This window comes from Rhinolophus ferrumequinum, chromosome X, assembly GCF_004115265.2.
Source record: "Rhinolophus ferrumequinum isolate MPI-CBG mRhiFer1 chromosome X, mRhiFer1_v1.p, whole genome shotgun sequence".
Lineage (NCBI taxonomy): Eukaryota > Metazoa > Chordata > Mammalia > Chiroptera > Rhinolophidae > Rhinolophus > Rhinolophus ferrumequinum.
The window spans coordinates 95,815,882-95,840,609 of record NC_046284.1 but is presented as its reverse complement, the minus strand read 5'-3'; the positions used below and the strand labels follow the sequence as shown (position 1 = coordinate 95,840,609).

At 42.3% G+C, this 24,728-nt stretch overlaps 1 protein-coding gene across 1 annotated transcript in view; it reads left to right on the top strand.

Moving 5' to 3' along the window:
* The first annotated feature begins 2,579 nt into the window (after positions 1–2,579).
* The window catches only part of XK (X-linked Kx blood group antigen, Kell and VPS13A binding protein), a 49,326-nt gene continuing 27,177 nt past the window's right edge, over positions 2,580–24,728 (top strand). Inside the window, exons 1-2 of the mRNA XM_033113158.1 lie at positions 2,580–2,982; positions 10,324–10,586. Of these exons, the coding sequence (XP_032969049.1) occupies positions 2,738–2,982; positions 10,324–10,586 (508 nt within the window). The 5' untranslated portion in view covers positions 2,580–2,737. The remainder of the gene's footprint in view (positions 2,983–10,323; positions 10,587–24,728) is intronic.

Sequence of the window (24,728 nt, the reverse complement as noted above, 5' to 3'; positions counted from 1 at the left end):
ATAGTAAACTAGTGCAATTCCTTAATTATTTTGGGAGATATAAAAGAATAATCTGCCAATAGACTATAATTGCTTGTTCCTAATTATATGTAGGAAAGAATACATACTATTATTTAAAGTAGTATTGAGTTTTGAAGAACTGCTCAATCAATTAGTATATTAATAGATTTGTCTCAGCACAAATGCAGTTAAAAACATAAAATTATGAAAAATTAACCAAATAATAGAGAGTAGTTATTACTACTTTAAAATCCTACTTATTTCCATTAGCATTAAATCCAATGCCAGTTATCTGTATTATATAACTAAAATTTTGAAAGTCCTGCACAGAAAACAAGAAGCTTCTTCAAAAATGCCTTTTTGCCAAAAACAGGTTCTATGACCTCTTGATAATTATTATATATTTCTTTAGAGGTACCGTGAGGCGCTTTCAAAGACATATCTATAGCAGTTAGGTCTAAATTTAGAGCAGAACATTCTGTCAGATATTTTACTATATCACAAAATGTTGTAGTACTGTATTTTATAAAACCAAATTCTCAAGTATTCTGGTCTTACATATTATTATACCAAAAAACCCACTTTCTATAAGTCTATTATTGTGTACATATTTTTAAAAATAATGGATATTTCAGTCCTAGCAAGAAAGTATAATGCAATACATGACATTAAATTGATCTTTAGTAAAAATCCATTTAGGTATTTGACAGGGAAACTAGCAATCATAAGCTCGGATGTATACATTTTTCTCAAGGACAAAAAGGCAAATGATAATACATACAGACATAGTCAATGGGGCAAGTTACTAGCTGGTGTGCAGACTGAGAAGGATCAACTTGCAAATGCTCATCAGATTTTAGCTTTTGTTATTGGTTGTTCCTGGAGGGGGAAGTGCTGGCCTCCTCTTTCCGAGTGCCGAGTGGAGTGCGGTTTGCTCACAGTCAATGCATGGTATAATGAAATCTCTTTAATAGCAGGATTGAGTCAGACGCTTAGAGATGTACCTTACTGTTTGTTTTTGTTTGTTTTTTTAATTTTTTTTAGTACAATGCTCTGGATCTTTAGATCTCACTAAATGTTTTTAAAACTGCTGTCACAACGTTCTAAACACTGTGATCTTTCCAGATGTGTTTTCTGTATTAGTTTTGTATTGTAGAAAATAATTTGCCATAAACTGGACTCTGTAGCGTTTCAAGTGATGTTATTTATTGGCGTCTCGCCCCTCCCCCAATTTATGTACAGTCTATTTAATATTACAAAACCTGTGATAATCCTTTGCCTTAAAATAAAATCTAATGCTAAATATTGAGTGTGCTTTAATTAATAATTCTAAGCTACATATTTTTCCTTTAAAGCTTAAGACCGTGTCAAATACAGTATTACAAAAATACTCTGTGGAGTGTTGCTGCCTATTCTTTATTTGTGACAGTGTGTGTATCTTGATCCTGGACATGGTGGCCTGCAAGGTTCTATAAATAGACATTAGTAATCCTTTTAGAGAATGGGCCTGGCACCCCTCAGCTGTCTGCTGAATCCTCTCCTTAACCCTTATAGATTTTCCCGAGCCACGCAAGAATGAAGAAAAACAGCCCTTCATGTTCTCGCCCTTTACAACTTTTGTCTGGATTCCTATCGAATCTTCACATTCTATTTGTGTTGACGTCATTTTTCTAAATAGAAAAATGCCAGAGATGCCTGCAGATTGATGGAATCACCTAATTTCATCAGGAAAAGGGATCGTGGCATTATTAAAGTACAATCCCTTATGGGACAGGTTAGGACCTGAATTTTTGAGATATTTAGTGGCCTGTGCAAGCTCCAATGGACAAGGTGGGCTGAGCTCATCCTGATGTCCAGAACGTTGTCACATATTCAGTGAGTGAAAAGGAATTGTGTTAGTCTTGGGACTGGCACACACCAGCAAGCAGAGGTTATGTCCTAGGCTAGGAAACCATTTCCTTATTAGGCCCTGATCTTTACCCTGAGTTAGTCACAGTTGTAGAGGAATACATTTTGTAAGCAGTTTTTCTGGGAGGGATGGAATTGGCTTCTAAGGATTATCTCTGGTGCTCTTTCGTCATTGGAAGCAATACTTCAGACCGCTCTATTTAGAAGGCTGAGGGACAAGCTTACTTGGCCCAGTAAAAAGGTAAATCCTGGGTGCATGAGAATATACTTGTACTTTGAAAAGCATCTGTATGGTCAGGTTATTTTTAAATGACCGGAAAAGCTGGCCCTTTGAGGAACTGGGCGTTCCCTAGGCCCAGAAAATAGGGATTGGGCTGGAAACACATCCAGACCCTCACTCTGGGGCCCATCGTTTGCAGTTTTTCAAAGGGATGTGAACCGTTTCTAACGCGATGCCGGCCAAGGGGCTCTAGGACCCAGCGGAAGCGCGCGGGGCCGCAGAGCCGCGGAAGCCTTTGGGGCTCCACCGCGGGCTGTCGTAAGACGCGAGTTCGCGGCCCGCCCGGGGACCGTCGCCGCCGAGACGCCGCAGACATTCTGGCGCGCGGGCGGCGCACGGTGCGCGTGGGCGTGTCTCAGCCGGGCTGCGCTCCCCGCCCCGTCGCAGTCGGGTCGGTTGCCCCCAGGCCCAGCTCCAGCGCCTGGGCCCGGTGCCCTCGGCCGGCAGCGCAGAGCGCGGGAGCCGGCGCGGCCGGGCATGCCGGGAAGCCCTCGGGCCGCTGCTGCCGCCACTGCGTCCGCCCGCGGTGAGCGCAGCTGACGCGCGGAGATGAAATTCCCGGGCTCGGTGCTGGCGTCCGTGTTCCTGTTCGTGGCCGAGACGACAGCGGCGCTATACCTGAGCAGCACCTACCGCTCGGGCGGGGACGGCATGTGGCAGGCACTGACGCTGCTTTTCTCGCTGCTGCCCTGCACGCTCGTGCAGCTCACACTCCTCTTCGTGCACCGCGATTTCAGCCGCGACCGGCCGCTAGTGCTGCTGCTGCACCTGCTGCAGCTCGGGCCCCTGTTCAGGTGCGTGCGGGACCCCGGGCCCCAGGCCGCAGCCCCGGGCCACCACCCTAACCCACCCTGGCCAAGGGGGGGCGGCCTTCCGGGAGGGACAGGTGGCTGGACCCGGACCAGGCCCAGGCCGGCCCGCCCTGCCCCTCAGCCCACCGTTCCAGTCCCAGGAATGCGACAGGATCCTAGGATAGTGGCAATAAAGCTGGGCGTATCGCGTTCTTGTTAGGTTCTTGCCTATGAAATTGCCATCGTTCAACAGAATTTGAGCGACACAAATGGCAATTTCAGGTGGTTCGATCCCCTGAAATCCAAGATTTGTTTGCGGTCAGGTGGGCTCTGGCAGGATTGGCTTGTGTCATAACATACCCTTGGGAAGTGTGTCTTACATCACTGTGAGAGCGAGAGCGGGGACAGATTAATTTATCAAATACGCTGAGTTGACTGTGTTCCAGTCACTGTTCTGAGCGCTTTACAAATACTAATGTATTCAGTTGTCATAAATAACTAGAAATCCACGTATCAGTCTTTCCTTGTACGTGGAAACATACGGGGTTGTAGAAACGTCTTCTGGTCCTGCCTCACTTACAAACCTAGTCCTTGAAGCTGGAACACAATGTGCCATGAAGACATTTATTTTCTGCAGTGTGTTAAGAAATAAAAACTCATTTCGGGAAATTAATTTTCATTAACACAAAGCAAGAGAAGTACATGATAATGTAGTAGACTTTGGCTTATCCAGGCACATGAAGAGAGTTCAAAATGTGTTTTTTCAATATCTTTCATCTCTGTAAGAAAAGCAAAACAAAGGGTTTCTATCTGGATTAGAAATAAATGTATAATGCTAAACTTTAGACATAGATGATAGAGGAATTGGAAGACATAGCAAAGCCGGAGATGCACCTCAGCTGCCAGAAAATTCAGCTAGCCAGGGACCTTTCCTACCAGGAAATATCTCCAAAACACAAAGTCCAGTAGTAAGATGGGTTTTATAGGGCCCTGTTATAAAACTTTGCATTTCATATTAAAGACAGTTGTCGTCCCAGGTGACACTCAGAATACCAACATGTAGTTTACACATAGTCAGGACAAACTTGGTGAACAAATTTTCCACAAGCTGCAGAATTCTAGAAAAGAAGAAAAAGGTACACTGGCGGAAGTAAGGAGTTGCTACTGACATCTTGAGAGCAAGGGAAGAGTTGGGTAAGAGAGAGAAAGAGAGAGAGAGAGAGAAGTAGAGAGAGAATAAGAGAGAGAGGAGAGAAAGGGAATGGGGAATTATAAAAGTCCTGTATCCTGGAACCATTTAGTGAGGAGAGAGTCCTCCCTCTTCAAGTAGGCCACAGTTTCCTGATTGTATTGTCACTTAGTAGAATCAACGTGATCTGACTTTGGGCAGTGCACTCATCATTTTTGAACCTCATCTGTGAGAAGAAAACTCATTGCTGGTGATGTTTAAGTAAAGTGACAGAGAAAGGGAACTGACATTTCTCAAATGCTTCTTGTGCTAGATGGTTTGGTAGGTGCTTATGTGCCTCAGTTCATTCAATCCTCATCATGAAGTAGATATACTTGTCCCCATTTTAGAGATGAGGAAAATGAGATCCTAGACCACATTCACAAGGCTTCTTAGAAATGGAGGTGAGTGAATTACGTTCCCTTACACTCTGTGAAAGGAAAGAAGGCAGAGGAGTGTGGAGTACATTTTATCAATTGTTCCATCTTAAATTAAGAAAGGTTGGTCTTCTTGGCACAATTTAAAAACACAACCTAACTAGCCATCTAGGTAAATGATAATATCATTTAAAATGGTATTGAAATGGTGTTACCATTTAAAATGTTTCTAAAAACTAAGAGTGACCTAAGACAAGTTAATGATATAATATTATGCATAGAAATAGGATGGCACATATAAACCTCAGCTCAAGGAAATATACCAACTTGTTAAGAGTGGTAATTTCTGGATGGTGGAGAGATGAGTGATTTTAATTTTCTCCTGAAAAATATGGAAAAGTAGGTAATTTTCTTCTTTATCATATACCTCTCTACATTTTTCAATTTTTACAGTAAAATATTTTAACTTCATTAAAAGAAAGAAAACAGTGGATGCTTTGAAGAGAACTTCTCAGCTATAGGAAAGGTTTCAACACCAAAAAACACGGATTTCCAGAAAATTCTAAATGGGTCATTGTCTTCTTGGGGGAAAAAGAAAACATAAAAACAAAGCAACAAACAGCTCCCTTCTGTCAACAAGGACTCTCTCATTCTAATGCAGCTGATTTATTTCAAGGAGATATTGGACCCATGATCTCAGAGCTGAGATACACAAAATGCGGTTCCAAGCCTCTTAGCTTCCAGATGAAAAAAAAAGCAATTTGATGTTGTGTATTAGCATGACTTAATATTTCATTGAAAGTCCTTCCTGCTGACTGTTTGATTCTATTTTAATTTTAAGACTTTACATAAGGATCAACATTATTTCCACCATACAAAGGAGAGTCTTGGTGTGTTTCTTTCCCCTCCTTATCCATTAGACTTAGTAATATTTGGAACTTGTTTTTGGAAAATGTAGCTCTATTTATTTTGGAGTGCATGCTACTTATTCCAGCCCATACTCTTTTTAGGTGAGGTGCTGTTTTTAAATTCACTCAGTTAAACTGCATTCCATTACGCCCTAATGATAATGGGCCAGATCCTACACACTAACGGCCCTGCTGCTTCTTTCCTATAGGGAAGCATCAGCAGAACACCGTATTTCGTTTATGTCAGTTTTATATTTAAAACTGAAGTTGCAGTTTGTATGGTGGTTTCCTCATTAAGGCTGGGTTTGAATGATAACATAGAATAATGCCTTGAATTTATTTTTTTTCCTATTTTAAGGACAATCTTACTGTGAATGATAATAGATATTGTATAAAAATGGGGAAAACATCTCTGACCACCACCAACAAAATATGTTTATCATTTTTACAATTATGTTAATTTTATAAATTAATTGGCAGAAGGAATAAATATAAATGACTTACTACTTCAAGGAATTTCTTTCCATTTTTATTTGCTGATATAACGAGGGAAAAAAAGGTACATGGAAATCTGGGTTTATAAAATAAAAGCTAAGAAGTTCCAGTAATATTTTATAGAACATTACAAAGTGATTCACCACAGTATTTCTTTCTATAGTAAACTTTCAAAAGACTTTAAAAAGAATAATAGCCTAAATTTGAAGAACATTTTTTTTGTTTGTTTCCAAAGTGCTTTTACATATTTCATTCCCTCCACTGTAAAACCTTGTGAGCTAACTGTCACTATCTTTGTTTTACACTTGAGGAATTGAGGCCCAGTGAGATTATGCAAGTGGCTTTTCAAAGGTCACATGGCCCTTTCTATTTAACCAGTTTGGTTCTTGTGTAGCCTCACCAAGCATGTGTGTCATAGGAAGATAAATGTGGCATATAGGAAATCATAGTCAGTATTTCTTTTGAAAACGTGTTTTTATTAACTCCCTTAGTGGCTCTCTGTTACCATAGGTTACTGACACCAATATGCATAGTTTCAGCTAAGGAATGAACTCCTTCCACTATGATGCTTGAAAGTGTGATAAAGTGAAAAACAAAAAAAGAAAAGAAAAGGTCAACCTGCTGATTATCTACATTAGGGGTTGGCAAACCTAGTGTAGGGGTTGACATTATCTACATTAGGGGTTTGTGCCTCACAGGCCAAAACCCCCCACTACCTGTTTTGTAAATCAAGTTTTATTGGAACACAGCCACGCTCATTTATGTACTGTGTATGACTGATGTTGAGCTATAGTGGCAGAGTTCACTATAGAGACCGTAACCTGCAAAGCCTAAAATACTTACTCTTTATAAATACAGAAAGTTTGCCAACCCTGACAACGCTGTAGACAACTTTTTCTACGTCATACTGAAAAATTACCTTGAATTTCATGACAGTATTTACTTTGCGGCTGTATTTAAACAACCTCTCAAGCAAAAAAAAAAAAAAAAAACCAAACAAACGAAAAAAACAGGTTTGGATTTGGAGTCATTGGATGAGTCTTGGAGAATTCCAAGAAGAAATAGTAATTTGTTTCTTACCAATTTTCTTAACCAGTAGTGACAAGCAGTGGAAGTATTAGGGGCTTTCACAAATTTATTAAACATCTACTAAGTGTGAAACTCTATGCTATGATAAATGCATTAGTTGGAAAAAACAGTGGATGGCGAGGGCATCCACCTGGGCTTCAAGGATACCTCTGTGTAGCTCATCCAGAGACATTCTTTGATTTCCGTTGCTAGATACTGAATTTCCATTTTCTCTTCCAGTCTGTAAATGCTGCTTGTTTAATTCAGCCCCCTCCTCAGCATCAAGAGAATTGCTTTCTCCTCCCAACCTTCATTTCATTCATTCACCTCTTAGCATGTGCTGGTGTCTCTTTCGTTTGTTTAGTCTTTAAAAATGCTAAGCTTGATTTTATTATTCAGGTACAACATCTGTTGAAACGACAGAAGAGTAGAAACAGCTAAGCATAATTAAAAAATAAAAATCTTATAATTCGACTGCCTAAAGAGAACAATTCTTAACATTTTGTTGTATATCCTTACTAATATTTTTACAGCAGTGAGCTGGTAAATTGTCTTGGGGGAAAAAGCCCTGATTTGCAGTGTTTGATGATTTCTGTGATGGAAATATTGCCAGCATGGCCTATTTCAGGCTACCAGTTGGTTGATAATGGGCTCACAAAATTCCTAATTATTTAACAGTCTCTTGAGTCAGCATGAGCCAGCTCAAGCACTCCACTGTTTATGTGTAAGTGTGTGTGAGATTTGTATATATTTTTATACATATGTAATTTTCTTTTTACAAAAAAATGGAATTTCCTATATATATTCTATTGTAATGTACTCCTTTTACTTACCAAATATAGTAAACATTTTTATGTATCAGTAGATGTATGTCTATACCTTCAATTTTAAGGACTGAATAATATTTAATTGAATATATATATTATGATTTATTCAATCATTGTTTTATTTTGGGACCTATATAGTATTCCTAGAATTTTGCTATTGCAAATAATGCTATGATTCAAGTTCTTGCAATAGGTTTTTTTCCAAAGTGAGTTAATATATGAGAAATATTTTATGAACTGAAAGTGCTGTATAAATATTAGTTGTACTTACTATTTATTATCCTTATTATGTATATGTCCCATTTTCCCATTTAGAGTGCGAGCACCTCTGAATGAGGCAGGCATGTACAGCTGTCTTTGCATTCCCCACAGCACTTAGCAAAGTGTGTCTACATTCATCACATATTTGAGAATGAAGACAATGGTCGACTTATTGTCTTCTAGTCCTTGTGGTCACCGGTCTAACAATGTGAAGTTGCTAGGCCTCAAATAGTCCTTAGTCATAGATTTTAGTTTTCCTCAGAGCAAATTCAATTGGATCAGCTGGACTTGAACTCAACATGAACTTCATTATTTTCGGCTGAACAAAGTGGTCCAGGATGTTTTACATCTTTTTATGTAATGCGTTAATATGTCTGTAACCCCACCCCGACAAAATGTAGCAGAAAAACCTCTCTCTCTCCCTCCCTCCCTCCCTCCCTCCCCCCCTCCCTCTCTCTCTCTCTCTCTCTCTCTCTCTCTCTCTCTCACACACACACACACACACACACACACACACACACACTGCTATGTACCTTCTTTCTCCCAGGAACAAACGAACAAAGGTAAAACTCACAAAATATGTCCACTTTGTATTCACCAGAGAGGCTCTTGCATTTTCTCTCTTACATCAAGTTTTATTATTTCAAATTATGAGTGAATTCTCATTGCCACAGTTGCCACAGGGTGAGAGTACACAGTTAACAACATTCAATAAAATAAGTGAAGCCATAAAATCTTCCGGTGGCATTATATGGTTGTTATAAAAATGTGTGTAGGGGAGAAAATGTCCTTTGATAATTTTAAACCTAAGACCATGAGCATTTTTCTTATTCCTAGAAAACCCCCATTCTTCCCTGCATTTTATTAGGAAAATTTTTGAACATGCAGAAGACAACTTGAAAGAATTGTACAGTGAACACCCAAGTACTAACCACCTAAATTCTGTAATTAACATTTTATTTCACACGTGTCCATCCCTCTATCGATCCATAGTCCATTTGTGGTGTGTGTGTGTATGTGTGTGTGTGTGTACTTGAAAGTAAATCACACACATCAGTACTCTTCTTCCCTTTCGTATCCGTATCATTACCTAAAGAGGAAAATCCAATTTTAAAATCTAATTTTAAAAGGCTGACTCTGTCAGTCTAGCAAGGTGACTGGTTAAGTCTCCATTCCTAAGGTAGGCGTGAAATTCCATAAATAAGACATAGCTGGCAGGCCCCCAGGCGTGATTGACTTTAGTCATGTTCCACAAGGACTTACCCAAGCAGAGAGATAGGAAAGATAGTGTGGTCTTCCAGGGGAATGCTAGATGGCAAGCTGCTCTGTGCTGGGGGATCTCTCAGCTATAGCTGCTCTTTAACTGAGGAAATTTGGGACATCTGTTAGATGTGGAAAAATACACACACACACGGAGAGAGCTATCTATATACATATGTGTGTATATGTATATATGTGTGTGTGTATATGCATGTGTGTGTGTATAGTGTGTGTGTACGCACACACATATTCTGTATTATCTCCATAACAATGTGCAGAGTAGGTGTTACCTCTGCTTTATAATTGAGGGAAATGGCTCAAGGGTTAAATCACTTGCTCAGGGCTGTATACCGTGTTTCCCCGAAAATAAGACCTAGCCGGACAATCAGCTCTAATGCGTCTTTTGGAGCAAAAAGTAATATAAGACCCCCTTATATGATATAAGACTGGGTCTTATAGTAAAATAAAACCAGGTATTGTATTATATTATACTCAGTCTTATAGTGAAATAATACCTGATCTTATATTAATTTTTGCTCCAAAAGATGCATTAGAGCTGATTGTCCGGCTAGGTCTTATTTTCGGGGAAACATGGTAAGTGTCAGGATGGAAACTGAACATTTTCCTGTGGCTCTGGAGGCCAAACCACTTCCTGTTCTCCACTTGGTTTCCTTGCCTCAGTGGACATCAGTGTCACCTGTCAGTTGGTTCGCACTCAGGTCCGGTTGGCCTGCTGGAGCGCCTCAAGAGGACGGCAAGCTCAGAACTGGTCCTAGGAGTGGATGATTTTAGAGGAGGGGCTGCAGTCCAGAGTAGCCCAGTCAAGGCTTTGAGAATCAGGCTAAGCGTAAGCGGGGTAACTGAGAAAAGACAGAATCCTGTCTGCCTCTGATTGTCATGACTTGTGGATTTGTTTCCAGGTGTTTTGAAGTCTTCTGCATCTATTGTCAGTCCAGCCACATCGAAGAGCCTTATGTCAGCATCACCAAGAAGCGACAGATGCCTAAAAATGGCCTCTCAGAGGAGATTGAGAAGGAAGTGGGCCAGGCAGAGGGCAAGCTGTTCACCCATCGATCTGCGTTCAGCCGAGCATCGGTGATCCAGGCTTTCCTGGGCTCAGCCCCCCAGCTGACCCTGCAGCTGTATATAACCGCCTTGCAGCAGGATATCAATGCTGGAAGAAGTATGTATAGTTTTTATTTCTGCCTGCATTTGGGGATCAGAACATAAAGTTTATTTTGTTTCAGGTGAAATCCATTCAATCCTGAGTTTGCGTTCTGGTTACTAAGCTGAAAACTTAGTGAGTGAAAATAATGTGTTTATTGGCTTATGAATCTGCAATTTGGGCGGGGTTCAAAAGGGCTCACCTGTGCACCACTGTGCATCTGCCGGGGTGGCCCGGAGACGGGGGTGGGGTGGGGTGGGTATTAGAATCCACTGAAGGCCCATTCGCTCGCATTTCTTACGGCTGATGCTGGCAGTTGCTGGGGCCTCAGAGTGTCTCCATTTCATCTCTCCATGTGGGCCAGTTTGGGTTCCTTCGCAGCATGGTGACTGCTTTCAAGGGCAGTGTCCTACGAGCCAGAGGGCCAAGTAGAAGAGTATCGCCTTTTATAATCATGTGGCAGTCAAGTAGCATCATTTCTGCTGCATTTTCCTGGTTGAAGCAGTTAGGAATTCTGCTGAGGTTCAAGGGAAGGGGAGGGAAGGAAAGTGACTCTTGTTGGGGAAGAGTAGAGTTCTGGAAATTCACTGCTGTGACCATTTGGGAAAATACAGCTTGTTGTAGGCGGAAAATACAGCTACCCGAGACCAGGCCTCTTTGGATTTTGGCGCTGTCTTTCAGTGATAGTTCTAAACCAGCTGAGAGAGTTGGTTGTGGTATTTTCTCTGTGGTGAATGATGGAAGCCAGAGCACTGTCCTGTCTTCTTGCAGTTCTAATAGGTATCATGGCTTTTAAGTATCTAACCTTTGGGCTACTCTCACATTATCAAATTGAAGGCAGGTTTTGGTTAAGCCAGATTTCAAAACCAACTCTACATGCATGGACACAGTGAAAAACATTCATATGAGAAGGGGAGATAGCCCCTTTCAAATATTAATACTATGAATAAATGAAAGCCAGATATGCCAGTAAGTTTTACTATATAGATAAGCAAAAATGAGTTAAAAATCCTTAAGGTGGAAAAAAAATGCATATTGAATATAACACTGAAATTGGAATTTAAAAATGTAAGTTACTCTTACTAATTTAACTTCCCTCAATATTATTTTCTTCCTGTCTATATTCCAGGCTGGATGGTAAAATGTCTTAATTTATGGCTGGGTCACAGGGTACTTGCATGTCACAGCTATTTCCCTTATATAGGTTACTTCAAAGTGACGTGACTCTTAAGACATATCAGGACCTTAGGGTGAGATCTTGAACCTTGGTGGACTAACATTTATGTGAAAATGCCTCCCACAGCCCCAGGTAGACAGTAGGTGCTCAATAGGTGTTGTCTAAGGACTTATACCTGGAATGGGCATTGACCAATGTGAGTCCCCTGTATGCTACTGTACCCTTTACCCCGTTCATTGGTTTTCCATGTGACAGGCAGGGTCACAGTGAGAGACCAGATGTGATAGCCTGTTTGATTTTTACACGTAGACCCAATTTTTTTAATCAAGTTTTTAAAAATAAAGATTGTCTTATTGTTCTGAAGTTGGCCAGTGACAGCCCATGGGCCCAGTCAGGTGCTGCTTGTTTTTGTAAAAGAAATTTTACTGGAACACAGTCATGCCCTTTCATTTACCTACTGTCTATGTCTGCTTGCCTTTTTTGTTTTTTTGTGTGTTTTTTTTTTTGACACAGAGTTGAGTGGTTACAACAAGAGAATGTGTGGTCCACAAAGCCTAAAGTATTTACTATCTGGCTCTTTACAGAAAAAGTTTGCCAACCCTCATTATAGTTTTTTAGCTAGTATTCTTTTCAGGAAAATAAAACCTATCTATTAAAATGTCAGCGTCACAAAAATATCTGTGAGATGCCCACCAAAAACTTGGAAAACTGTTAAGTTTTCTGAGTTAATAAAGCAAATCATATATATGGGAAAAGGAAATGGGCATGGGCCTCTTAAAAATTCAGATGGCTGCCATTTATGCAGGTCTTGCCTAACCCCAGTCACTGCCTTAACGTATGTGGGGAAGCAATTCCTCACCAGGACGGGGAAAGGCAGTTATAATTGGAGCATGGGCTGGGGTGTGTCACGGAGGCAAACATTGGTAGCAGCCATCATGTGATTAGGAATGCATTTGCTGCGAGGAACAAACACTTGACTACAAGATTAAACAACCTGGAGTTTATTTTTCTCATCTAACATGAAATTGGAGGAAGGCAGTTGCTGGCATTATTTCAGCTACTCACAAAGGCTGCAATTCCATTGGTCTTTCTCCTGGGTTGTTACTGCAGCACCAATCATCATAGCTGTGTTCAGGGCAGGAAGAAGAAGTGGAGGCAGAAGGGCAAGTGTCTTTCTCCTTTTACTAGTAAGTAAAAGCTTTCCCAGAAACCTCCCTAATAGATTTTATTTAGGTCTCATTGACCAGAACTGGTCACATAGTCATCTAGATGCAAGACATACTAGGAAAACTGAGCATAGAGTGATTGCCACCCTTGGCTTAGACCAGATTTCCTCAAACTTCCCTGATGATGATTTGGGTCACTGGATGGAGGGGAAGGGCTTGGTAAAAATGTACAGATTACTGGGCCTCATCCCTAGAAATTGTGATTTGCTGGGTCTGTGATGGGAGGCCAAGATACGTCATTTTATTTTATTTCTCTTGTTTTTCAAACAAGTACTCCAGGTGATTTTTATCACCAGCAAAGTTTAGGAACACTGGATTAGCCTAGTCATGACCTGCCTAGGGTTGGGCCCATTGCCACCCAGAACAAAGTCGTGTTTGCTTAAAATATAAGGGGAGGAATGGATATTGAGTAGGAGAAGCACATAAAGTCCATCATAACCTGACCCCATGCAACATTCAAAGTCTGTAACCATCTCCTGTCTGATTCTGTGCTCACTGAACAAACATTGATGAATTTGGCCATGGCAGAGCTTGGCCTCAGGGAGAGAAGGTGGAGCTGACCATGTGGTTCAGTGGAGAGTTTTTTAATAATTGTTTTATTTCTCAATTACAGTTGACATACAGTATTGTATTAGTTTCAGGTGTACAACATAGTCATTAGACATTTATATAACTTTACGAAGTGATCACCCCTGTAAATCTAGTACCCGTCTGACACCATACATACGAGTAGTTATTATAATATTATAACTATATTCCTTATGCTGTACCCTACATCCCTATGACTACTGGGTAACAACCAATTTGTACTTCTTAATCTCTTCCCCTTTTTTCACCCACCCCAATCCCAGCTGGCAACCATCAAAATGTTTTCTGTATCTGAGTTTATTTCTGTTTTGTTTGTTTTGTTCTTTAGATTCCACATATAAGTGAAATCAGACGGCATTTGTCTTTCTCTGTCTGACTTACTCCACTCAGCACAATACCCTATATGTCCATCCATGTTATTGCAGATGGCAAGACTTCATTCTTTTTTATGGCTGAGCAATATTCCATTGTGTATATGTACCACCTCTTCTTTATCCATTCATCCACTGATAGACACCCAGGCTGCCTCCACATCTTGGCTATTATAAATAATGCTGTAATGAACATATGGATTGTAAATAATGCTGTGGTGAACACATGTCCCTTCGAGTTTTGGGTTTCTTCGGATAAATACCCAGAAGTGGGATTACTGAATCCTCCTTTGTCTCTTGTTATAGCCTTTGTTTTAAAGTCTGTTTTGTCTGGTATAAGTATTGCTACCATAACTTTTTTATTTCAATTCCATTTTCATGAAATATCTTTTTCCATCCCTTTACTTTCTGTCTGCGTGTGTCTTTTGATCTGAAGTGAGTCTTTTGTAAGCAGTATATATAAGGGTCTTGTTTCCTTATCCATTCAGCCACCTGATGTCTTTTGATTGGAGCATTTAATCCATTTACATTGAAACTAATTGTTGATAGATACATAGTTATTGGCATTTTATTATTCATATTTTTTTTCTTCTTCTTAAAGAAGTCCCTCTAACATTTCTTGTAATACTGGTTTGGTAGTGATGAGTTCCTTTAGCTTTTTTTTTTTTTTTTTGGTCTGGGAAGCTCTTTATCTGATCTTCCATTCTAAATGATAGCTTTGCTGGGTAGAGTAGTCTTGGTCATAGGTCCTTGCTTTTCATCAACTTGTATATTTCTTGCCAGTCTCTTCTGGCCTGCAACGTTTGCCTGCGAAATTTCTGTTGAGAAATCAGTTGATAGACTTATGGGAGCTCCCTTCTAGGTAACTAACTGCTTTTCTCTTGTTGCTTTTAAGTTCTCTCTTTGTCTTTAACCTTTGGCATTTTAATTATAATGTGTCTTGGTGTGAGCCTCTTTGGGTTCATCTTGTTTGGGACTCTCTGTGCTTCCTGGATTTGTCCGTGGTTCCCCGAAAATAAGACCTAGCTGGACCATGAGCTCTAATGCGTCTTTTGGAGCAAAAATTAATGTAAGACCCGGTCTTATTTTACTATAGGATAGTAAAATAAGTAAAATAAGACTTATAGTAAAATAAGACCAGGTCTTATATACAGTAATATAAGACCGGGTCTTATATAAAATAAGATCAGGTCTTATATTAATTTTTGCTCCAAAAGACGCATTAGAGCTGATTGTCCGACTAGGTCTTATTTTTGGGGAAAGATGGTATGTCTTTTTCCTTCGGATTAGGGATGTTTTCTGTCATTATTTCTTCAAATAGGTTTTTAATTCCTTGCTGTCTGTCTTCTCCTTCTGGTACCCCAATGATGCAAATGTTGGTATGCTTGATGTTATCCCAGAGGCTCCTTAAACTGTGCTCATTTGGGGGGATTCTGTTTTCTTTTTGCTGTTGTGATTGAGTGTTTTCTGCTACTTTGACTTCTAAACCGCTGATTTGTTTCTCTGCTTCATCTAATCTACTGTTGATTTCCTCTAACGTACATATTCTTCATTTCAGTCATTGTATTGTTCATCTCTGACTGGTTCTTTTTTATGTCTTCTTTCTCCATTTTTATGTTTCTATCTATTTGTTAAAGTTCTCACTGAGTTCATCTACTCTTCTCCTGAGTTCATTATCATCCTTATAATCAGTGTTTTGAACTCTTTGTCTGGTAGATTGCTTGTCTTCATTTTGTTTAGATTTTTAGTCTGCATGCCAGGAGAGGGGAAGCTCATCAAAGATATAATGGCTCTGCCAACGCTTCTCTCTGGGAGAAAGCTGCCCCTCCAGCCCTCAGCCTGGAGCCAAACAATTCAGTTCCTTCCCGTATGTCCCTGGTGCTTTTTGAGCTACTGCCTCAGCACTGGAGCTCAGAGTGAGTCCGTCAGCTGGTAAGTTGGTGCACAGGCCCTTAAGAGTAGCGCCTGGGGCTCTAGCTGCTCTCTGTCTCACTCAGCTGCAATTTCCTTTGATTTTTCACAGCCAGAAGTTGTGATGACTATCTTCCTCTCATTATAACCCTGGGCTGGGAGCTTGGTGTGGGGCTGGGACCCCTATCTCCTCCTGGGGGACCTCTGCAACTGAGATATCACTCCCAATTTTTAACTGCCACACGTAGGTGTGGTACCAGCTCGTTCCTCATCTCTGCCCCTCCTACCAATCTTGAGGTGGCTTCTTCTGTATGTCGTTAGTTGTAGGGCTTCAGTTCAGCTAGACTTCTGGCAATTCTCAATGCTGGTTGTTCTGTAGTTTAGTTGTAATTGTGATGTGGTCATGAGAGGAGGCAAACAGAGCATTTACCTGCTGAGAGTTTTTTTTTAATTGCAATATAGTTCATATGACAAGATTTACCACTTGTAAGTGTATAATTCAGTAGAGTTTAGGATATTCACAGTGTTGGATAGTCATCACCACTGTCTAATTTTAGAACATTTTCATTACATCAATGAGACATCCTATACTCATTAGCAGTCACTGCTCATTTTCCCTCCCCAGCTCCTGGCTATCACTGTTCTACTTTCTGTCTCTCTGGATTTCCCTATTTACATAGTTTATATAAATGGAATCATAGACGATGAGAGAGTTTTATTTTTCATAGGCAACTAATAATAGACACTGTCTGTGAGCTTCAGTCTTTGGGTGACTAGTCAGCTCTCAGCGGGGGCTTGATCAAGTCTCTGGACCTTGCAAACGGGGTTTTCCGGAGGCCCAGGTGAGCACACTAAGGTTACTATGCTCCATGAAGGCCCCTGCAGCCTGCAATTTGGCCTGCCTGGACCACAACGTTACCTTCTCTCTTGTACTCAAAGTGATAATGTTGGTAGTAATCATGACTGCTTCTCAAACCCTTGCTTTGTGCCAGGCACCATGATTGGCATCGTTGTATTTCCCTGTCACAGTATCTCTATGAGGTAGATACGATGACCCCCATCTCACCAAAGAGGGAAGTTGTATTCATTGTCTTCGAGAGGAGGCAGGATTTGGGGTTAGATTTATGTGAATTCAGTCATGAATTCAGTGACTAGTTATTGAGTACGTTCTGTGTTCCTGACGCTGTGCTGGGCTGTGCAGCTAGAGTGAGGAACAAGGTGGACAGGCCCCCATGTGTTTGGAGCTGGATAGACAAACATGATGCAAATAATTAGTCATACATTGATTTTGTTTCAGGTAAATCCTGCACAGTGAACATCCTGTGTGAGGGTATGTTGGGGGAATCTAAGCGAGTCTGGGAGGTGAGGGAAAAATTCCCAGAGGAACTTAAGTTGAAAGCAAAACCTGGTCGATGTGGAGAAGTCAAGTGAAGGAAAAGTAGGAAAGAGTGTCCCAGGCTTTTCAGCTGCATCCCAGAGGCAATGGGAAGGCACTGATGAAGCTACACAGCAGCATGATCAGATTTAGTTTTGGGAACTGGTTACTCTGGAAAATGGATTGGAAGGGAGTGAGGGGAGAAGCAGAGGGGCCAGTAAGTGGGTTGCCACACTTGTCAAGGTGACAATGATAATGACATAGGGCTGGAATAGTAGGAATGGACTACTGAAGCAATATTAGTGATGGAGAAGTGGAGTGAGGTGATTGATTGAATGGGAAGGTGAGGCAGAGCAAGATGTCAAAAGTGGTTCCCAGTTCCTGACATGGGCAGTTGTAACCATGGACCCCATTTGTATTGGTGAAGCATCATGGAGAAAGAACAGATTTGTGGGGTATGTTTTTGCTTTCAGTTTCAGACTTTTTAAAAATGAACATATTTTTAAAGGTTCTACTAGACTTGTGATAGAACCAGCAGATGTTATAATCAGCTCGGAAGAGAATCCAAAGTACAGACACAGGAATAGTCACCAGGGATATTGAAATGAATGTGTAACTGGACGTAAACCTGCCTTTATTACCACATGAGACGGGGGGCAAATGAACCTCTATTATACAAATCATTATACATGTCTATCAGTGAGCTACAGCTTACAAAAGGATATAAGCGCTCAAGGGCAGTTTAAGGCTGGAATCAGATAACCTGGAGTGGCTTTCTAAAGCCGGGGATGTTTCCATTGAAACATTCATTGTTTTGGCTAGACTATTAAAGTCAAGTAGAAAGTTAGGGTTCCCTGAAAAAGAGGGTAGAGTTACCAAGGAGACCAGGTTCCCATGACAGACATTTCTAGGCCAGTCCTGATCAGCCCCAGTGGTCACCAATGACATCACAAAGTCTGAGCTGTCACAAAGGCATCTCCTTGACCAATGAGAGGCTGGAGCGCAGGGATACAGTGGGCAGAAGTAAGCACTGGTATCTTGAGAAGCACAGGTGAGCATGACAATCCAGCTGGGCCGATCTGGGCAACACCCAGTAAACATAATGTCTGGGCAAAGAAGACGCCAGTGCTCTCATAGGGCCATGAAGCACGCCCTCTCCCGCTCCACGAGAGCCGAGCTAAAGTTCCCGGTTAGCCATGTGGACCGCCTTCCTGCGAGAAGACTGCTGTGTCAAGCGTCTGAGCTGACACACACCTGTTTTCCTCACTGGCGTTCTGGAGTACCTGATGGCCAGCATGCTGGAACTGGCGGGCAAGGAGGCCTGCAACCACCAAAAGATGCTCATCACGCCAGAGCACGGGCACAGGGTACTGGATGACAACCACCTCAGCCACCTCTTTGAGGATGACACAAACCACAGGTTAAGGGGTGCCCTCACTCAGAAAGTAGTGGCGATTCCTGAGTCCCAGAGCCTGGCGAGATCTCATCACCGGCCTCCTCTAGTCCCTCAAAGAGCCCATAGACGAGGGAGGCCTTCCGCCATCAGCACTTGGTATTAAAGTGTTCAAACTCATGAGCGTGCTTCTGATTCCTCTGTCATTTTGAGTGTGAAGTGTCTGAGAGACATCCAGGAAGAGATGGGGAGAGTGGGAGGGTAGAAGGGGGTAGTCAGTGTGGGGTGCTGGAATCAGGGATTTCAGGGAGCAGTTTCTAGTGGTGACAATGCAGGGAGTGGCCCTGGTGGCAGGAGCTGGCCAAGCTTGTGGGGGAGAGAAGACTCCCTCACTTGTTCTGAGCAAGTCAAGGCCTGTGAGGCCAGGAGGTTGGCAGAGGGGGGGGGCTCCCCGAATGATGGTGGTAACTGGGGTGGGGCTGAAGACCATGACTGAGGGGCCAGAGGCTTATTCACAAAGGGGAACGTCTGAAAGTAGGTGATGGCAGCGGGGGTGGCTGGGTGGAGAGGGTGGCATAGCAGTTGGCATGAACTTACTGGGTAGGGGCTTTACATGAAGACTGAGGGGGGAACCATAAAACAACATACATAAAAGGAATGATGGTCAGATGTTATTTACTCCCCGCCTCATTTCAGAAAAGGACTTGAGACCGGGATTAGTAGCTAGTGTTGTAAGTGCCATTTAGAATATGTTCTTTTATCCTGTTTTGTGGACACTGGTAAATTAAGTAGTAAGATATAAAAGCTCCTATCTGGTCTAAGACATGTAACTCAAGCAGCTCTTAATGATTCCTAAATAATACATTATAAACACCACTATAAATCTCATTCTCAAATGAAACAGCTGTCTTTTCTTACCATATATTTAATAGAGTAACAGAGAGAGTTGTCTGTGGCTACGTTTTAAGATGTGCAAGTACATTCTGTATAAATTCTGTCCCAAGTGATGGACTCAAAAGCACATGCAATTCTTATAAACACTTTCAGGTGTGGTGTTAAAAGTAAGAGTCATGTTAAGAGTTGTAGAAAACTAACCCCTCTCCTATGAGTGTCAACATTTGACATTTATTTCTCCTGTGGATCATATGCTCGAAGGCCACCCCCTGCCTCCTGGCCTGTCCTACAGGGCTGGTCAGAGGCTGCCCGGCTGACTTCAGCAATGGGACCAGATGACGTGGGTTGGCCGTCCCCGTTCCCCACTTTCTGGCCATTGGATCCCAGACATTCATCTGTTTCCTCCTGAGCAGCACTTCCCTCGTGTGTAACACGGGGTAATGAGAGCCCCTCCACCTTTGGGTTTTCCCAGAGATGAAGTCAGTGTGTGTCAGTAACTGCTGCATATAAGGGCAGAGAGCAGGCCCTTATAAAGAGCTTGTGTGTCTCCCTCCGTGTAGGCCAGATGCTTAGGTGTCGCTGGGCCTGGTTCTCACGTGGCTGCTGGAGGCTTGGGCCACTGGCTGGAAACCGCGGCCTGCTGGGCCTTGTGGACAGAGAAGAGTGCCACGCAGACGGAGAAGGCAGGTACATCCGGAACCAGACAGTCCTCACCTTGGTTTTCTGTCTGCGCCCCTCTGCCTGGGGACTCAGCCTCTCTCCACCTCCTTCCACCATCTATGAAAGCTGCTGGAGCTGGCTTAGCCCTCACCCACTTCACAGGCGTGTCCCAAGAATCAGTGTCGGGGTTGTGCCTGGAGCTCCTTGGAATATGTGCTTGTATAAATCCAAGAAACCCTTCTTGACACATAATGCCCATTAAGCCAGACATTTACAGCCCTTTGTGAAGGTGTCCACCCCCTAATTTGTGATTTGTTCTAGAGAGCCATGAAGCCCTCCTAGCCTTAGCCAAGTTCAACTCTTAGTCTTCTGTTCATGTGAGTAGCTAGCAGGCCTCTCCCCAGCGCCTGCAGGTGGAGATCACACAAAAGTACCAGCACTGCCACCCCATCTTTGAAGTAGAACATGTCTGTGTTCAGAGCGTAGTTTTTCATATTCCCGTGTGTGTCCTTCAGCCAACAGAGTGTACCTCCAGGGTGGGTAACGCCAGGGAATCAATCATTATACCGTAATATTGATGTGTTCGTTCTAGAGCTGTCTGATCTTTAAACTGTTGATTTTGGCTGTGGTTGTGGCTTGTTGTAGAACTGAACTTGGTCTCCTAGATACTTCACTGGCAGGCACACCTAAGGAATTCATTACAGGCCGCAGAAACCATGGTCGGTGGTTAAACCATGTCAGGGTAGTGATACTCTGTGGTCCAGTGGTCACCTCACAGCCCATGCAGGAGTCGAGACTAATGGTCATCATGACACCTTTAGGGAGCCAGGCTTCCTGGGCTTGTTCAGACTCTATTTGATATCCCCAGTGGAGTTTGGAGGTTGAACTTTAATGACTTCCTGTTGGCAAGCCATCTGCAGGACACGGGAGAATCAGGCAGAGCAGTCCTGCTATCCCTGTAAGAACTGTGTTTCAGTTGTGTTTGTGGATTGCACAGGAAATGTGGAGTCCACGGCCAGCTTGGCATCTGTCTAAATGCAGCGCCCTGCCAAATCCCCCTCCTGCACGAGCACAGGAATCCTCCACTCAGGGGAGGAAGGCAGGCAGAGAGTGAGAATCACTGCCCTTGGGAAGGAATGAGCCCCCTGAGTTTCGGCTTTTTGTGCATTTTGAAAAGGTGGGAGGGGGGATGGTGAGAAACAATTTGTCCTAGTGTGGGCCCCGTGGAAAGGACACCATTGGCGACCAGTGCCCTGCTGGGAGTGAGAAAAATAAAACCAGGGTGAGTGGGGACAGGGCCTGGGGAGGGTCTAACTGCCAAATCAGGTCTGTGATCAAACACGGTGTCAGAGCAGACGGGTCAGACACCAGACACAGGATAACACAGGAGAAAACACAACGTGTGAAAAGAGATGAGCCTAAGAATCAAGCCTGAGGGGAACTTGGGGAGTAATGTCAGCTTGGTGTTGGCTTGAATGCAAGTCCTGGGAACTTGGCTGGCCTCCCACTGACAACAACTTTGGGAACATTTTCAAGGCCCAGACTCAAAAAACAGAGAGCCCTTCTATTAACCTCTAATACATTATTTCCTAAAGCACAAATTGCAAAGTGGCAACTCACAGACCTGATCTAGACAGCAGATAGGTTTATCAGTGCTGCAGAGACATCTTAGAAGAAAATAAGCAGCTGATATTTAAAATCAAGAACTTTTTACCTGAATATCTAGATTTCTGGCTTCTTTTGCAAATCAAAAATGCCTGGGTGTGTGGTTTTAGTCAGCTGGAGATACAAGGTACTATCTCTCAAGATCAGACCTCTGGTTTGCCACTCCTCTCGTTTGGATCTCATGTCTGACCTACTTCACTCGCTTATAGTAAGTGGCCACTATAGTTACTTAAATGTATTACTCCCAGCACCAATGAATCTTACATTCAGTGTTCGGAAGGATCGATCTTGTCACTTAATGATGTAGTATAGTGCACTGCTTCTCCAACTATCTTTGGTATAGGACCGCTGTTACCTGTTCTTCTTGTTTTAATTCCTTATGAACTGATCTGAGGTCCTGACATGCATGAGTAGCATGCAGCTCACATTTGACTCACTGCTTGAGTACAAAAGCTCTACGACTGACGTAGACCCTGTTCAATGGCTGAGCCCATTCACTTAAATATTGGGGCAAAGCCAGATTGCTATACATGCTCCTAAATGTTGACTCTCAATTCCTGTTCTTGCAGCCAACCAGTAACAGACAGCCCATTGACCACTACCAGTCCACGAACCACCGTTCAGATAGCTTGGGATTCTGGATTTGTTTTATTTTATTCTTTTAGATGTATAGTTTTAAATTTAAGGACCTGCATTTGGTATCATTTTAGCATTTCTCCTTCAGAGTCCTTCATGAAAGCAGGATATCTCTCTGTTATTTAGGGTTCTAGATTCATTGTGGGGGAAATATCTCTAAACTTATGTTAAAGCAAAACCCAAAGGAAGCCAGTATACAGCAGGGAGGCAGGTTGGATATTGCAGTTGTGACATATTTGGGTTCTAAAATGTAGGAAGAAAGGATTTACCAGCCAGACGACGGAACAGAGAGTCTTCATGACATATTGGGGCAAAATAGTGAAAGAAAAGGGAAGAAACCCAGGTTCTGGTCTCCTGCAGTGTCATTCACTTGGGGGCATGTCAGCCTTCATGGCTGTAAAAGGAGGAGGTTGGGCTAAGTTATTTCCAAGGTCTGCTCGAGGTGTGCAATTACCAGTCTGTGATCTTCTTCCAAGAAAAGTTCTCTACTGAAAGTGATAAGTGGGGCACAGAGAACAGGGATTATTTTTTAGGGTCTCCGTTTTATGGCTGAGGCCATTTCAGCCCCGAGATGGTAATCAGCTCTCCCCAATCACATGGCGAGCCAGTGGCACAGTAGGGGCAAGAGCCCAGCCCTCCACCCTGTTGTTGAGGCTCCTCCTCTAATTTATCCTGAGAAACAGATGGTCCTGAGATAGAACGTGTTTCATGTTCTCCTCTGGGAAAAAGAAGCTAAGCTCTTCAGTATAGAGGTGTTAGGGTCTCTTGGATTTCTAGGCATGTATTCTCAACAACTCACTCTTAAGAACTTCCGTTTGCATTTTATTTGGAGGCCAGGTTAGGATCCAAGGGCTGACTTTATAGCACAGGTCTTTGGACGTTGCGAACATAGATCCTGCTCCAGTAGACATTGTGAGAGCCGTGTCAGGAACCCATCTCCTCCTCAGTCGAGGTGTTCTCAAAATTCTGACTCTGTCTACTGACACGGTCTCAAAGGTAGGTGATGTGATGACATCACAGCCCGGTGCTCAAGAGCCTGTTCTTGAATTACCCGAGTTACTGTCTTTTCCCACATATTCTGAGGCCGTCCTGCTTTGTTGAAGACAAGATCTCTGTCCTATAGCTGATTGTGGGGCCTTCAGGGAAGCATCAGAGTAAATAAAAACTATCTGGAGATGGCAGAGACTTAAAATATCTGTGGCTCACTTATGACATGATCATGTCTGTCATTTTAGCAGAGTTCATGAATACATTCAACCCAGCTTTATTTATCCACACACCTTGCCCTTGTACAGTTTCACAACATGGCGGAAACGAACATATTCATTTACAAACCCAAACATATAGCCTCGTTGTAGCATATACAAATAAGAAGCAAAAGTACATAAACTAAAATTATGCTTAGTAAGCAATTTTGGGTATCTTACTTAGAAATGATCTAGGCATCCATTCAATGTCTATTAATTATCTCATTACAATATCAGCCCAAGGTCTTCAGTTATCTAAAGATTTGGGGAAGGCTCTTCAAGGTGACATACTATAAACCTCGTCACTGTGGAAATACAAGTTAGAACAGTGATTCAATTTGCTTAAACATAGTGGTGAAGCATGTGTGGGGCCGTGCACCCCCCCTGTGGTGGTCACAGGCCTTGCTGCTTGCCTTCTCCAGGATACAGGCTGTCAAGTCACTGATACACAGGCAAAATGCAGTCCAGGAGAGCTTCAATTGTCTCCGTTCTCACAATGTAATAAAACCAGTTTTGTTCCCAATTGTATACTTACTTCAATATTTCTAAGTAACATTCCTTTCTTCACTTTTGAACTGGGTTTAACATGTGTTTACGCATAGATAATAAAATCTTTTACGTGTCTATATCTATATAAGCAGCATATTACCTTTTCGAGAATTATCTCTTACCTGCTTTGGAACTCACAATGAGATGTCTGATAGATTCATGTGTCAGAGCCAGGTAAACGTCCCCAGAGGAGTGTACGTCATGTACACTGAAAGACCAGGTGTGTTTTCTTGGCTCTCCTGGGTGAAGTCCAAGTGCCAACACAACTGTGTTGACTCTGTCTTTCTCTCACTTTAAATCGCATTTCTGTTTTGTTTTTGTTCAGTTATGGCCATTAAGTTATTCCCTGTTGTTGGCAGAAATGGATGGGAATTTGGTTTTCGAGTCTGACCATCTGGCGATCTCTCTAAATGGATTCATGGTTTACAGAGATCTAGTCCCTGCTAAATTAGTGGTGATGTTTGTCAG